General features: G+C 35.9%; 1 protein-coding gene across 2 annotated transcripts; it reads left to right on the top strand.

The window, feature by feature from the left end:
* Positions 1-6039: 6039 nt before the first annotated feature.
* Positions 6040-14949, top strand: LOC141811773 (uncharacterized protein At4g14100-like). 2 transcript variants are annotated; one of them, XR_012600203.1, is made up of 4 exons: positions 6040-6564; positions 6756-6969; positions 14625-14708; positions 14791-14949. XR_012600203.1 is itself a non-coding variant. In XM_074699826.1 (3 exons), exons 1-2 carry the CDS (start codon positions 6051-6053, stop codon positions 6944-6946), a joined length of 705 nt encoding a protein of 234 aa, XP_074555927.1. In that variant the 5' UTR covers positions 6040-6050; the 3' UTR covers positions 6947-6969; positions 14625-14949. The 2 variants fall into 2 exon arrangements, 1 of the variants encoding a protein (XP_074555927.1); XM_074699826.1 differs by having other exon boundaries at positions 14625-14949.
* The last annotated feature ends 1601 nt before the right edge of the window (positions 14950-16550 follow it).

The following is a 16550-nucleotide window of genomic DNA, read 5'->3' as shown; positions in this document are numbered from 1 at the left end:
TAGAACCCTCCAAAGTAGCTTCCTTCTCTGTTCGTGAGTACTAGACACCACATTGACAGTCAACTTCCCAATCGGATGGTGGACTGCTTGTCCAAAGACGAACACTCAACAGGAACTACTTGAAATTAAATAAACTCAAAAAAAGGAAGGCATGCCCATCAAATTAAGTGCGTTAAAGAACTTATTAAAAAGTATAAATTAATTATTATAAATGCAATAGTAAATGGATGCCATTATGCCATTATGTGTAACTCTTGGTGCATTATATTTTAGCATTAATATGAGACATTTAATTTCATATTAATACTCATTAATTTGTTCTTGTATTAGTCCTATAAATAAGACATGTATGAAGCATTGTATTGATGTACCATTTAGACAAGCAATAAGAATTTCTCTCCTTTGCTCTCTATTATTCTTTGTCTTGTTCGTTTATAACACGTTATCAGCACGAAGCTCTCGTTTCCGAAGCAAAGGTCAAGGCTCCCTCATCGTCCGTGGTAGCCAAGTTTCGTGCCTCATTTGTGAAAGTCAAGTCCATCGAGGTTGACAATGGTATCCTCGAAAACTTTCAATCTTGTTTATTTTTATCTCATCATTTAATTTCTCTTATAGTCATCATGTCGAACCTCACAAAATTGGAGTTCACGGCCCTTGACATCACCGGAAGGAATTATCTTTCATGGATTCTAGATGCTGAAATTCATCTTGCTGCTAATGGTCTTGGAAATACCATCAAAAATCAAAACACCACATCCGACTAAGATAAGGCCAAAGCAATGATTTTCCTTCGTCGTCATCTTCACGAAGGTTTAAAAATTGAGTATCTCACCGTGAAAGATCCATTGGTCCTATGGAACAATTTAAAAGAAAGGTACAATCATTTGAAAACGATCATTCTTCCAAAAGCTCAATTTGAATGGCTACATTTGCGCCTTCAAGATTTCAAATCGGTGAGTGAATATAATTCGGCATTATTTCGAATTACTTCTCAACTCAAATTATGTGGAGAAACTATTACTGATGGAGACATGTTAGAGAAAACATTCTCCACTTTTCATGCATCGAATGTGCTCCTGTAGCAGCAATATCGTGCAAAAGGATTTGAGAAGTATTCCGAATTGATTTCATGTCTATTATTGGCTGAACAAAATAATGAGCTTTTGTTGAAGAATCATGAAGCTCGTCCAACTGGATCGACTCCATTCCCTGAAGTGAATGTGACATCATCTAATTATGAAGGACAACATCGTGGTCGTGGCCGTCGTGCCCGTGGAAATGGACGTGGACGTAGATATGGTCGTGGACGTGGTGGTGGTGGTCGACACTATTTTCACAACAATTCCCCCCAATATATGGAGAGGGAAGAACAACAAAGAGATGCATGATGATAAAAAGGATCAAATCAATAAAACCGTAGAGAACAAATGCTATCGTTGCGGCATGAAGGGTCATTGGTCACGTACCTGTCGTACGCCGAAGCATTTTATTGATCTTTATCAAGCATCGCTAAAAGGAAAAGGGACCATTGAGACCAACTTTGTTTCCAATGACAGAAAAATGATAATGGAGACTAACTCGACTTCGGCTTCCGGTGATGATAAAATAGCTTTTGGTATCGATGATTTCTCCCAGTTTGATGTAGTCGATTTTCTTGTCGAGCATGAAAATAACAATGATGTCATTTGATATTTGTGTTTTCTTTATAATGTTTAATGAAATTTCATGATTACCTAGTTCTTATTTACATATTTTGAGTAATTATTTTATTAATCAAGTTCATTCAAATACTTAAAATAATTTTAATAATATCATGAACTCCCTCTTGATAAGAAAGATGTATCTTAACCATCAAGTCGATATTTAGTTTGATGTTATGTTTGTATTGTTCATGTATTTGTTTATTTTTAGCTTAATATTTTATTTTATTTTATCTTATGAAGAAAATGGAGGTTCCCGGAAGCGAATACTCGACGAATGAAAAATGCAGTTGTCTCGTAGATAGTGCCTCAACACATACCATTTTGAAAAGCAAGAAATTTTTTACCTTCTTGGTAATGAATGAGACATGCGTGAATACAATATCAGGTAGTTCCAAAATTATTGAAGGCTCCGGAAGAGCAAATATTATATTACCCAGAGGAACAAATATTTATATTGATAATGCGTTGTATTCGTCCAAGTCTCAAAGAAATTTATTGAGTTTTAAAGATATCCGCAGAAATGGATATCACATTGAGACTTCAAATGAGGACAATAAAGAATATTTATCTATCACAAGTATCATCTTGGGTAAAAAATGTTTCTTAGAAAAATTACCCGCAGTTTCATCTGGACTATATTTCACAAACATAAGTGTTGGCGAAGTACATGTCGTTACAAACCAGAAGCTTGTCGATCAACATAGTTTTATTACATGACATGATAGATTGGGACATCCTGGAGCTATTATGATGCGAAGAATAATTAATCATTCATGTGGGCATTCACTGAAAAACCAGAAGATTTTTCTACCCAATGAATTTTCTTGTGCTGCTTGTTCACAAGGGAAGTTAATAATAAGGCCATCACCATCTAAAATCAGGGCTGAACCTTTGAAATTTCTTGAAAGAATACAAGGTGATATATGTGGGCCTATTCATCCACCATGTGGACCATTCAGATATTTTATGGTATTAATTGACGCATCAACAAGGTGGTCACATGTGTGTTTATTATCAACTCGTAATCAAGCGTTTGCAAGATTGCTTGCTCAAATTATCAAATTACGAGCTCACTTCCCGGATTATTCAATTAAATCTATTCGTCTTGATAATGCTGGAGAATTTACTTCCCAAGCTTTTAATAATTATTGTATGTCAATTGGGATAAGTGTTGAACATCCAGTAGCACATGTTCACACACAAAATGGTCTTGCAGAGTCATTGATAAAACGTCTTCAACTAATTGCAAGACCGTTGCTTATGAAAACGAAACTTCCGATACAAGCTTGGGGACATGCTATTTTACACGCGGCAGCATTAATTCGTATCAGACCTACACATTATAATGAGGTCTCCCCTTTGGAAATGGTTTATGGTCAGGAACCAAATATTTCCCATCTTAGAATTTTTGGCTGTGCGGTATATGTGCCAATTGCTCCACCACAACGCACAAAGATGGGACCCCAAAGGAGATTGGGGATATATGTTGGATATGAATCACCGTCTATAATTAAATATCTTGAGCCATTGACGGGTGATTTATTCACGGCACGGTTTGCCGATTGTCATTTTGATGAAATGATATTTCCAACATTGAAAGGGGAAAATAAGCAGTTGGAAAAAGAAATAAACTGGCGTGAGTTATCATTAGCTCATTATGATCCTCGTACAAAGCAATCTGAACTCGAAGTTCAGAAAATTATTCACTTGCAAAATTTAGCAAATCAATTGCCAGATGTTTTTACTGACCCTAAGAAAGTTACGAAGTCTTATATTCCAGCTGCAAATGCTCCAATTAGAATTGATGTTCCTGAAGGGCAACCCATTATTGCTAACGAGCCTAATGTGCAAGTGAAGCGTGGTAGACCAGTCGGTTCCAAAGATAAAAATCCTCGGAAAAGAAAGGAAGTAAAGGCTCAAATTGAGGAAACAATTACTCCAGAAGAGCATCCAGTCATTGAGAAAATGATTATAGAAGAATCACAGGTACCTGAAAATGAAGAGATCTCTATAAACTATGTTTTGACTGGAAAAAGATGGAATCAAGATGAAATCGACGTCGATGAAAATTTTGCATATGCTATAGCATGCGATATTGTTAATGAAGACGAGGATCTTGAACCAAAGTCTGTAGAAGAATGCAGACGGAGAAATGATTGGCCAAAATGGAAAGATGCGATTGAAGCTGAATTAAAATCGCTCGCAAAGCATAAAGTTTTTGGACCTGTCGTCCGTACTCCTGAAGGTGTTAACCCAATTGGTTATAAATGGGTATTTGTAAGGAAAAGAAATGAGAAAAATGAAATTGTCAGATATAAGACACGACTTGTTGCCCAGGGATTCTCGCAGAGACCTGATATTGATTATGAGGAGACATATTCTCCTGTGGTGGATGCAACAACATTTAGATATCTGATAAGTTTATCAATCCACGAGAAATTGCAGATGAGATTGATGGATGTCGTTACGGCATATTTATATGACTCTCTTGAGAACGACATATATATATAACTCCCTGAAGGATTTAAAATGCCAGAAACATGTAATTCAGATTGTCGAGACCTTTACTCGGTTAAATTATGCAGATCTCTATATGGATTGAAACAATCTGGACGTATGTGGTATAAACGTCTCAGTGAATATTTGTTAAAGAATGGATTTAAAAATGATCCAATATGTTCATGTGTGTTTATTAAGAGATCTGGATTACAATTTGTAATAATTGCAATTTATGTGGACGATCTTAATATTATTGGATCAACAGATGAACTATCTGAAACAGTTGATTATCTCAAGAAAGAATTTGAGATGAAAGATCTCGAAAAAACAAAATTATGTCTTGGCTTGCAAATTGAGCATTTAGAGAATGGAATTTTTGTCCACCAATCTGCTTATACATCAAGAGTATTAAAGAGATTTTTTATGGATAAAGCACATCCCTTGAGTTGTCCAATGATCGTGAGATCGCTTGATGTAAATAAAGATCCATTTCGACCTCGTATGAATGATGAAGAACTAATTGGTCCTGAAGTACCATATCTTAGTGCTATTGGAGCGCTAATGTATCTGGCTAGTCATACTAGACCTGATATATCATTTGCAGTAAATTTATTAGCGAGATATAGTTCTTCACCGACAAAGAGACATTGGAATGGAATTAAGCATATTTTTCGGTACCTTCGAGGAACTATGGACATGGGATTATATTATCCATATGTACGTGAAGCTGAATTGATTGGATACGCAGATGCAGGATATTTATCTGATCCTCATAATGGTAGATCTCAAACGGGTTACATATTCACATATGGTGGTACAACTATATCTTGGAGATCTATGAAACAAACAATTACCGCCACATCTTCAAATCATTCTGAGATCATAGCAATTCATGAAGCAAGTCGAGAATGTGTATGGTTGAGATCAATTATACATCACATTCGAGAGTCATGTGGTTTATCCGTAAATAAGAATTCTCCAACAATTTTATATGAGGATAATGCTGCTTGTATTGCACAATTAAAGGGAGGATATATTAAAGGCGATAGAACGAAACACATATCACCAAAATTCTTTTTCACTCATGATCTCCAGAAGAAAGGTGATATTGATGTTCATCAAATTCGTTCATCAGATAATCTAGCAGATCTATTTACAAAAGCATTGCCTACTACGACCTTTAAAAAGCTAGTGTATAAAATTGGCATGCGGAGACTCGAAAGTTTAAAGTGATGTTACAAAAGAGGGGGAGTTTACATACTGCACTCTTTTTTCCTTCACCATGGTTTTTTCCCACTGGATTTTCCTGGTAAGGTTTTTAATGAGACAGTATATAAATGACATCCAAGGGGGAGTATTATAAATGCAATAGTAAATGGATGCCATTATGTGTAACTCTTGGTGCATTATATTTTAGCATTAATATGAGACATTTAATTTCATATTAATACTCATTAATTTGTTCTTGTATTAGTCCTATAAATAGGACATGTATGAAACATTGTATTGATGTACCATTTAGACAAGCAATAAGAATTTCTCTCCTTTGCTCTCTATTATTCTTTGTCTTGTTCGTTTATAACATTAATGTATTTTTAGTATTATAAGAATATTATAGTAGATTTTTATACATCGATGCATTAAATCGGAAGTATTCTTTTCCCACCAAATTCGAATATCGAAATTAAAATCACGATCATTTGCATTTTAATTCGAAAATTTTATGGTATTATAAGAAAACTTACTGTGAAAGACGAGGGGTTTTATAAAAATTCATTAGCCTGACCGAATGCTGTTTTTGTTGCGTTCGGTGGTTTCGTATCGGCCACAGGTTTCGCAGCGCTTCCGATGGCCCCTTTCATCTGCTCGCTGATGCTCGTCTTCCTCGTCGCCTCTCTGCTCTTCTCTCCGCCTTTCTCCGCTTCCACTTCGTCGTCCCCGCCATCGGCTACCTCCAGAACGTCACTAGACGCCGCGCCTCCCACCCCGGCGTCGTGGCCGCCGCAGTTCCACTCCCTTCTCTACGTCAACAACAGCGGCGCCCTCTCCCTCGTCGACCTCTGGTATGATTGGCCCAACTCCCGAAACTTCAATATCATCCAACACCAACTGGGTTCCCTCCTCTACGACCTCGAGTGGGGAAATGGCACCTCATTCTACTACACCTTCGACGGCGACCGCAGCTGCCGCACCGTGCACTTCGAGGTCGGGATCCTGCGCCCCGACTGGCTCGACGGCGCCAATTACCTCGGCCTAGAGACCGTCGACGGTTTCCTATGCAATGTGTGGGAGAAGGCCCAGTTCATTTGGTACTACGAGGACGTCGAGACGCGTCGGCCCGTGCATTGGCTCTTTTATACTGGTTGGTTCATTACCTGTTTGTTAGTATTCCTCAACCACTCGATCATGGTTTCTCAATCAGAATTCAAAGACGTCTTTCTAAAGTTGTTTATAAATATTTTGTTGTTATTGTTTATTGATAATATTCTTGTTTGGTTTTCCTACGATTATGTGCTCTAGTTTTTGAGTTAATACTGTATGATTAAAATGCAGGGCAATCTGTTCATGTAATGACATTCGAAGTCGGAGCAGTGCTTGAGGATGCAAAATGGCAAGCCCCTGTTTATTGCTTTGACAAAGAGGAGGAACAAAACCTGAAGGGTCCTTCTGTTGTCTCTGAAGGTCCTCTGGAAAGCCTAATTCGGAAATGGCCACTGAGAAGGTCGTCTGAGTATGAAATGTAATGGTGTCTATCCTACCAAGTCAGGTTTGCCTTCAACCCCTTTATTTAAGAAAAATCTTATACAATTATGCGATCGTCTGCTTTAGATTTTATGCTGTGCGATTACTATGCTATGTAGTTCCAAACAAGAAACATAAACAGTATCCTGTACTATCAATGTGTCTTTGTGAATCTTATAAGAAACACCTAAGTTGGTAGTCAGATTTTCTTCAATGATAATGTACTAGTTTTAGAATGTATGCATCATTTATCTGATCCTTTTATAGAGGTGGTTAAGTCATGAAGAGATAACATGGGCAATTCATAAGAACAATAGAAATATGAGTTTGGTTTCATGTTCAAAATCGACAACTTCTCTTCAGTTAAAGAATTTCAACACTAAATAGAAAAGGAAGATACTGTGACTTCTTTGTCAGTAAAATAGGATGATGAATTGTGAACTGAAACAAATTGATGAAAGATAAAAGCAATTGAAATGACACAGAGCACTTCGCTATGTACCTCAAACTAACTGACGAGTGGTTCTTACTTGGAGAAAATTCAGAAACTCAAATCAAATCACTAGATTTCATCAATATTACTTTGTGACACTTGGAGCTGCCTATGCTTAAACAGATTAGTAGAGGTTATTTCTCTAAAATAGAAGACGTAACCATGCAACTAAAGGGAAATAATTCTTGCCTGCATAACATGAGGGTACATGCCTCTGAGATACAAGTTTCACCCATTAAGGAAGGTCATGGTAAACCGATCACTTTATTAAGAGGATTTGGCAAATAGTTACCCTCAGGATTTCTTGAGTAATACTGTGTATATTGCCAAGAGAGGAGATGAAATCCTGAGAGAAACAAGAAGTAAAGCAAGGATCACAAACAATGTATGCATGAAAGCAAATGAAAATATGACAACTAAACTAAACGATGAATACAAATTATGAACCTTTTGTTTTCATTAAGTATGAAAAAAAGGAGTGAAGTTTACCACACCTTACTGATGATGATTACTGTTAAGGGATAACTGGTGGGTTCCCACAATGTTGAGAGATTGGTTGCAAAAGTTAGAATTGATCATATAGTGGTTCAATTCCCTTTCTACCTTGGTTTCATTTAGAATTTGATCAACTTGAAATGAAGCAAAATTACAGCTATCTAGACATGAATAAATTACTACAATATGAGCACTGTGATTTATGTCTAAGATCAAACACGAAGGCATCTTACTGTGGCTATGGAAAGTGGTCTTGCGAATTGTGTGCTTGGGCACTTGGAACCCATTTATGAAATTGTTTTTGTTGGCCATCCATAGAGGTCAATTTTGAAAACTTTAAAGCCTTTTGTACTTCTCTTAATCCCATTCCTCCACTATTCTTATGAAACTCATTACACTAGACTCGTTTGAGCTCGTAGAGGTGTCGCGTTGTTTGTTGTGTTGTTGAAGCTTGAGCATAGCAGGGTGCTGAAGTCACAACTTTGGCGTGGATTGGAAGCATAGAAGCGTTGGAACTCTTCATCTTGTCTGCTACTCGGGAACTTCTTTTATTGACCATTCTGGACGCCTAGATATGCTTTCAAACATCTCCATCGAGGCTTATCCGATTCGTCGGTGAGTTATCCACCTTTGGGCACTTTGGTCCCTTTTGGGCGCCTAGAATGCTGATGTGGCGACTACTGGATCAGACTTCGTTTCGGTTACGACTTATTCTTCTTTGAACACTTGGATACCTTCCAGATGCCTGGAATCAATGATTCCGACTAGCTTCTAATTTGGGTTCCTGCATCACAGAATTATCACAAATATAATAAATGATTATTATCGACAACTTTCCAATTGTTCGATTTCAACTTTAAGTCTCTCGTGAAACCTCAAGTTGGACCGACGCCTACTACTTTCTTTCCGAGTGTGCGTCCTCACTACTTCCCTTGGGAGAGTTTACCTGGTGCTAAACTTTGGTCTGTCCGACCTGTTTGGACTTTTGCTCAGCTTGATCTTGACTCTCGGGATTTTTCGCTAGACCTTCGACCCTTGACCCCATTTAGACTTCCGGTCGGTCCTCGTCCTTGACCCAGGGCTTCCTTGTCCCACCGGCCAGGACTTCCTTATCTAGTCCCACCAATCAGGACTTCCTTGTCCTAGCCTCAACTAGGACTTTCCTGTTATGCTACCTGCACACTTAGATCAACTTATTACTCCACAAACAAGACTTAACCTTAAACCTTTGCCAACATCAAAACATATGTTCGATTCTGGTGCTCCCTGCACCAACAATCTCCCTCTTTTTTATGTTTGACAACCTGGTTTAAAGTTAAGTTTAAATTTTCATGAGAAAAAGTTTAACTCATTAATAGTAAAATGTTATTTTCAAATCATCCCTTGAGTTTAAGTTCCTTATGTTTCAAATCTTCCCTCGAGTTCAAACATTTTCAAATATCCTTTTGAATTTAAACTCCTTATGTTTCAAATCTTCCCCTTTGACACACATAAAAAATGGGAGACCCACACCCACAAATAAGTTTTGAAAAGATATCAAAATGTTTACACTATTTCAAAGCATAAAGAGATTTTTCAAGAATGGTTAAGTTTTTGAAAGTTTTAAGGCAAAAGTACTTTAGAATATTTTAAAGTTTTATAATAAGATTTCAAAAAAATATTTTTAGGTCACTTAGAAAGTGTTATATTGACAGTTATACTTAATAACTAGGAGAAAGAAAATTTTAAAAATTATTTAAAGGGCTTTTAATATTTTTCAGAAAATTATTTTAGATAAAAATCATTTTTTTAAAAAATTTAAGTTAAAATAATTTATCAAAATTTTTGAAAGCACTTGATGAGTGTAATTTTTAAAAGCCCTAAGTAACAATGTCAAAGTTCAACCTTATTTAAAATAAGTAAGGATTTTAGTCCTTAAAGGAACTTGAATAAGTAAAACTAAATAAATAAGTTCTAAAGTCCAAGTATGTATCATGTGAAATTTAAAAAATGGCTAACTTTTGAAAATAAATCATCTATTAAATTGTCTGTGTTAACATGTCTAATTTTTGTTACTAGTTATCTTCTGAGTATGTTAAACTCAGCTTCTGAAAGGGGTTTGGTGAAGATATTAGTTAAGTTTGATTTGAATTCAACAGTGTCGAGCATAATGTCACCTTTAGCTACATGATTTCCAATAAAATAATATTTGACTTCTATGTATTTGGTCTTTAAGTGTTGAATTGAATTTATATTATCAATTAGAACTTTGATATTTTTGTAGTCAAGTTGGAGATCTTTTAATGTGTGCATCATCTATAATAGTTGAGTTACACATTCTCCCATGACTATGTATTCAACTTTAGTTATAGATAGTGCAACACAATGTTGCTTCTACTACTCCAGCTGACTAGACATTGACTTAATAGTTGACAACTTCTACTTTTGCTTTTTCTATCTGGTTTAAAGCTAACATAATCTGAGTTTGAGTATTCTATTAGGTCTAAGGAATTTGTCCTAGGGTATCACATTTCTACATTTAGGGTTTCTTCGATATATCTTAGGATCCTTTTGATCGTAGTTATGTGAGACTCATTAGCACAAGATTGATATCTTGCACACATACTAACTGCAAAAAGTATGTCAAGTCGGTTGGTAGTTAGGTACAAAAGATTACTTATCACACTTTTATAGTATTTTGGGTCAAAATTTCATCCTGAGACTGTTTTATTTGTAATCCTAAGAAGATATTAAGTTCTCTTATTAAGCTCATTTCAAATTCGTTTTCCATTAATTTGATAAATTCATTTAAAAACTTAGAGTTGATTGATCCAAACATTATATCGTCTACATAGACTTGGGCTGCCAACATTTCTTTGACTAGGGTTTTTATGAATAAAGTTGAGTCAATTTTGCCTTGATTAAACTCTTTAGACATTAAGTAAATGGACAATCTTTCGTACCATACTCTTGGGGCTTATTTAAATCTATATAGGGCTTTCTTAAGTCTAAACCCATGGTTCGAGTGTTCAAGATCTTTATATTCGAGTGGTGGACTTACATATACTTCCTTTTTTATAAGTCCATTTAGAAAGGTAGATTTGACATCGATTTGATATAGCCTAAAGCTTTTATGAGCATCGTAAGTTAGTAACATTCTAATGGACTCAAGTCTAGCCGCTGGAGCATAGTTTTCATTATAGTCTAATCTTTCAACTTGAAAGAATCCTTTGGCTACGAATCTGGTTTTGTTTCTAATTATCTTACCTTTGTCATCTAATTTGTTTCTAGAAATCCACTTGGTGTCAATTAAGGCATTGTCTCTAGGTAAGGTTACTAATTCCCAAATTTGGTTTCTTTTGAATTGGGCTAACTCTTCTTGTATTGCAATAACCCAATCGGGATCAAGAAGAGCTTCCTCTATAACTTTGGGTTCTATTGTTGATATTAGAGATATGTGGTTTAAATTTCTAAAGGTTAATCTGGTTCTGATTCCTAGATTTGGGTCCCCTATAATTTGATCACTTGGATGGTTAGATACGATTCTGGTGTTTGGTTGTCTAACTCAGAGTTGGATGCAGATCCTTGGGTTGACTTATGCTATTTCGTCAAAAATGACATTTATGGTTTCTTTTACTTTTAAGGTTTGTTTGTTAAATTCTATAGGGCTTATCAGTTGATGAATATCCTAATAAAATTCCTTCTTGTGATTTAGATGTAAAATTTTCTAAGTAGTATTTAGTGTTTAGTATGTGAATTTTACGTTCAAATACCGTAAAGTATTTTAGATTAGGTATCCAGTTATAATAAAGTTCATATGATGTTTTATTATGTTGTTTGCTAATTAGGATTCGATTTTGAGTGTAACAAGCTGTATTAATGGCTTCAACCCAGAACTTATTGGTCAGATTATATTTGTTCAACATTCTTCTAGCCACTCTTGTAAAGTTTTATTTTTTCATTCGACTAGACCGTTTTGTTGAGGGGTTATAGGAAATAAAAACTCATGGTGGTATCCATTCTCTACACAAAATTTTGTAAACCTATGATTTTCAAATTCTCTTCCATGGTCACTTCCAAGTCTTTTAATTTTGATTTCTTTTACATTTTCTAATAATTTACACAGGTTGTTAAATTGTTCAAATGTTTCATATTTATGTGTTAGGAATTTAACCTAGGTAAATCTAGAATATACATATACAATTACTAAGCAGTATTGATTTCCAATTAGTAATTTAGTCCTATGAGAATCAAACAGGTCTAAATGTAATAGTTTTAAGATACAATCGGTTTCACCTAAATTAGTTAATTTATGATTTGTTCTGGTTTGTTTTTCTTGTTGGCAAACATAACAAATTTTGTGTTCCAGATTCTTAAATTTAGGTAGGTCTCTAACTAAATTACTTTGACTTATTTTGGATATAAGTCTGATGTAAGTGTGAAACTAACAATATGAACCCACTTGGAAATACATAGAGTTTATCATAATTATTGTTGGGATTACAATCAAAGTTTCATATTGAAAATACATAGAGAGTTTATCATGGATTTTGTTGGGAACCCCTCTACCATTATCCTTATGGTTTGGGCCTCCCTTACCTCTTTCATTTTTTCCTGAGGTTCCTCATGACTCTACATATATCATGATTTTGATACCAATTGTTAGGACGGATTGAGCTTATAGTAGCTTCGTGCCGTTTGTTTTGTCATTGAAGTTTGAGCGTAGCAGAGTCTCGAGTCACAACTTTGGCATGGATTGGAAGCAGAGAAGCATTGGAACTCTTCATCTTGGTTGTTGCACGAGAGCTTCTTTTATTGATCATTTTAGGCGCTTGGATATGCTTTTGGGCGCCTCCATCGAGGCTTATCCGATCCGACTTGTCGGTGAGTTATCCACCTCCGGGTGTCTGGTTCCCTTCCAGGTGCTTGGAATGTTGACGTGATGACTACTAGATCAGACTTCGCTTTGACTATGATTTATCCTTCTCTGGATGCTTGGATACCTTTCAGGCGCTTTGAATTAATGATTCTGGCCAACTTCTAACCTGCATCAAAGAGTTAGCACAGTTATAATAAATGATTATTATTGATAGCTTTCCAGCTAGGGCTGAGCATTCGGTTAAAACCGAACCGAACCGAACCGAATAAACCGAAAACCGAATAAACCGATTTTTTTCAAACCAACCGAACCGACCGAATTTTCCAATAAAAACCGAATAAACCGAACCGATATTTTATCGGTTAATTCGGTTTTTAACCGAATTAACCGAATTTTTTAAATATTATAAAAATTTTATTAATTAATTAGGGATTTATAAATTTAGTTATTTAAAATTTATAAATTATTTTTTAAAATTTGAATAATTCGGTTTATTCGGTCTATTCGGTTTAACCGAATAATAAACTTTAAAACCGAAACCGAACCGAATTAACCGAATTAACCGATTTTTATAGAAAAAATAACCGAATTTCCGAAATAACCGAACCGAATTTTTTAATTCGGTCGGTTCGGTCGGTTTATTCGGTTTAACCGAATTGTTGCTCACCCCTATTTCCAGCTGTCCGGTCTTAACTTTAAGTCTCTTGTGAAATCTCAAGTTGGATCGACGCTACTGCTCTCTTTCTGAGAACGCACCTTCACTACTCTACTAGGGAGAGTTTACTTGGTGCCAAACCTTGGTCCATCCGACTTGTTTGGACTTTTGTTCAGCTCAATCTTAACCCTCGGAATTTTCCGTTAGACCTCCGACCCTTAACCCTATCTAGACTTCTGTTTGTTGTCCTCGACCCCTAAGGCTTCCCTACTCGATGTTCTCGATCTGTCGAGACTTCCGCCTTGTCCCTCAACTAAGACTTTCTTGTCTAGTCTCACCGATCAGAACTTCCTTGTCTAACCTCAACTATGACTTTCCTGTTGTGCTACCTGTACATTTAGATCAGCTCATCAATCCACAAATAAAATTTAATCTTAAATCTTTACCAATATTAGAACATCGATTTGATTCTGATACTCCCTTACACTATTATGTAATTCAAACAAGGATAGTATAGTAAACATAACAAAACTGTTTAATTGAAGTTATGAAAATTTTACCATAACATATAAAACAATCTAAACTTATATTAATAAGAATGATAAAATTAGGATATTAATTGTGAATTATGCATATTAATTGATACACAAGTAATAAACGAGTCATTAGTTGTTCAATTAATGCGCATCTCCCCCTTAATCAAATTTAATATAGCTCGCTGTCATCACATTGTCAATATCTCTCCCAAAAAAAAAGTTGATTTATGAGTGTTGAAATAATCTTTTCCACATACCTCCCCCAAAATATAATCTTTGGTTTACAAGATAAGTAAATGCTATATAAAAATAAATCTTGTAGAGCAACCAAGGACATGTGATGGATCAAAGTATTTACATTAAAAATCTGTTGACGTTGTCAATTTATTTATATTTTTTGGACATGATTAATTCAGCATTATCATCAATAAAACATTCTTTGACATGCCATGTATCATAGGGTTTATGAGTTCTATATAATGATAAAAATGAATTAGAGCATGGTGGACCATTTTCCGATATATTTTCTATCATCCTCATTCACCCATATATACACATATATATATGAATACTGCTTTAGTAAATTGCACTATATATTAGCTAATATATAGGACAATTTGGAATACTCACCGTCCTTTCTCAGGTCTGGAAGCAAGCCTGAAGCATGTTTTTCAACAATCTTCAGATATCTATCGGCTTCATGCATGGAACCCAGGTCTGTATCATGGTAAGTTACTAATCGAGATTTAAGTTAGGGATTTAATAAGTCTTATTTAGTTTAAAATAGGGATTTAATGAGTCTTATTTAGTTTAAAATCGGGATTTAGCCATGATTTACTTGGTCCGGAGTATCAGTCAATCTTATGATTGTCTAGGCGCCAAGTCGGTTATCGCAGATTGTTTCGATACCTGGAAAGGTGAAATCGTGGGTGAGGCCCCACCAGCAAATCCCTCTCTTTGCACACGTGTATTTGAAAAATTGATATTTCTGTATTGTTAAGTTCTAAGCTTAAGTTAGATATTTCTGTATTGTTATTTTTTGTAAAAAAAGAAAAGTTCTACAATGCTTGATTTGTTATAATTTATAAGGATTCCGGAATTTGATATTTCCAAACATTAGTAAATTATCACCCAAATTACTCACACTTGTTATTTCAATTTTACAATCAAATTGAAATACCTATTTACCCTTCTAAATTATTATTCAAATGATTCACTTGTGATTGGAGAAATATATTTGACAATAAAATAAAAATATTTAGTGGACTGCTATATCTACGAGAGTTTGACTGCTCTAAACAAATCCGGTTAATTCATGATTGGGTATTTTACCAAAGGACGCGTTCAACTTTCAAATTTCTCAAAATGTGCACTATGTTTTTTTTTAAAATATATATATATTTTTTCAAAATATTGCTCGGCCTGATCGTTCGCACGATAGCAATCGCTCGGCTCGACAGTCCATGCGACTAGACCGCCTGTGCTTGTCCAAGTGGCTGACTCATTTGCCTGGCCACATGTGGTTGCCTAGCAGCCTGGCTACTTAGACAGGGTCGGGATGCGACCAACCGGCCAAGCAATGGCGGAGCCAGCCCGGGTGATTTACCCGGGCTGATCTCACGGTGGACTATGTCGACGAGCTCTGAGTTATTTTACTCGGGCTGGCTCTTCTATTTTTTTTAAAAAAAAATTTCTTATGTAAATTTAAATTGTTTCGTTGTGGAGCACCCGGGCTATAGCCCGGGTAAAATAAAACGTGGCTCCGCCCTTGCGGCCAAGCCGAGTTGACGTGCGGCCAAAAGGCTAAGTCGAGTGGACGCATGGGCATGCGGCTGCACACGACCAAGCCACCATGAGGCCTCTTGGCCTCCGCACGTGGCCAAGAGGTCGCTCAACCAAGTAGCCCCCCCTCAATAGGCCGAGTGGCCAGGACGTTGCTCGGATAGGTGCAGACGGCTTGGCAGCGTGGCCATTGCTGCGTTGACGACCAAGTCGAGCAATCGTTGCTGCGCAGACGATCTGGCCAAGTAGCTGCTATTGCTCGGACTGTAGGGTCAAACAACGGAAAATATTTTTATGTTGTTTAATAAGAAAGATTATTTTGAAAAAAAAATACATCCTATTTAAATGTGCCCTTCGATAAAATGTTGTTCATAATTTCATGATTTCATGATTTCATTCTACTAGTTGGTTGACATTTTGATTCTAACCCCTCTATGTTGAATCAATATTGCGCTAATAGATCTCATATCTCCAATGCCTCCTCATGTGCTTAGCATAAGTCAATTTTGACTTATTAAGATTTCATTATTGTTTAATATTTTGTTGACCTCACAACTTGCCTATTGAAAATTCTCTACTAATTAAGGACTCCTGGCATACGAGACTTCCAATGCCTATAGTTTATTTTTTTTAGGGGTTTACCCATTACCCAATATCCAATCGATTACCTGTCCAATCCCACCTTAATTTTGATTCGTTAGGATTTCCAATTTCTAAAGTTGACTCCTTTAACACTTCATTATTTGTTAAATTTTGGTCCTCTTTTATTTGCTTGGATTTATATCAT

The sequence above is a fragment of the Curcuma longa genome, chromosome 17, assembly GCF_044706935.1.
Source record: "Curcuma longa cultivar G26 ecotype Majalengka, Jawa Barat chromosome 17, ITB_CL_G26_1.1, whole genome shotgun sequence".
NCBI classification, from domain to species: domain Eukaryota; kingdom Viridiplantae; phylum Streptophyta; class Magnoliopsida; order Zingiberales; family Zingiberaceae; genus Curcuma; species Curcuma longa.
This window is presented reverse-complemented; position numbering and strand designations above follow the sequence as displayed.

Bases quoted from the DNA above. Each gene is read 5' to 3' on its own strand.
- LOC141811773 (XM_074699826.1), top strand. From the start codon at position 6,051: ATGGCCCCTTTCATCTGCTCGCTGATGCTCGTCTTCCTCGTCGCCTCT. The intron at 6,565-6,755 runs GTTGGTTCATTA...ATTAAAATGCAG, and splicing joins GCATTGGCTCTTTTATACTG to GGCAATCTGTTCATGTAATG.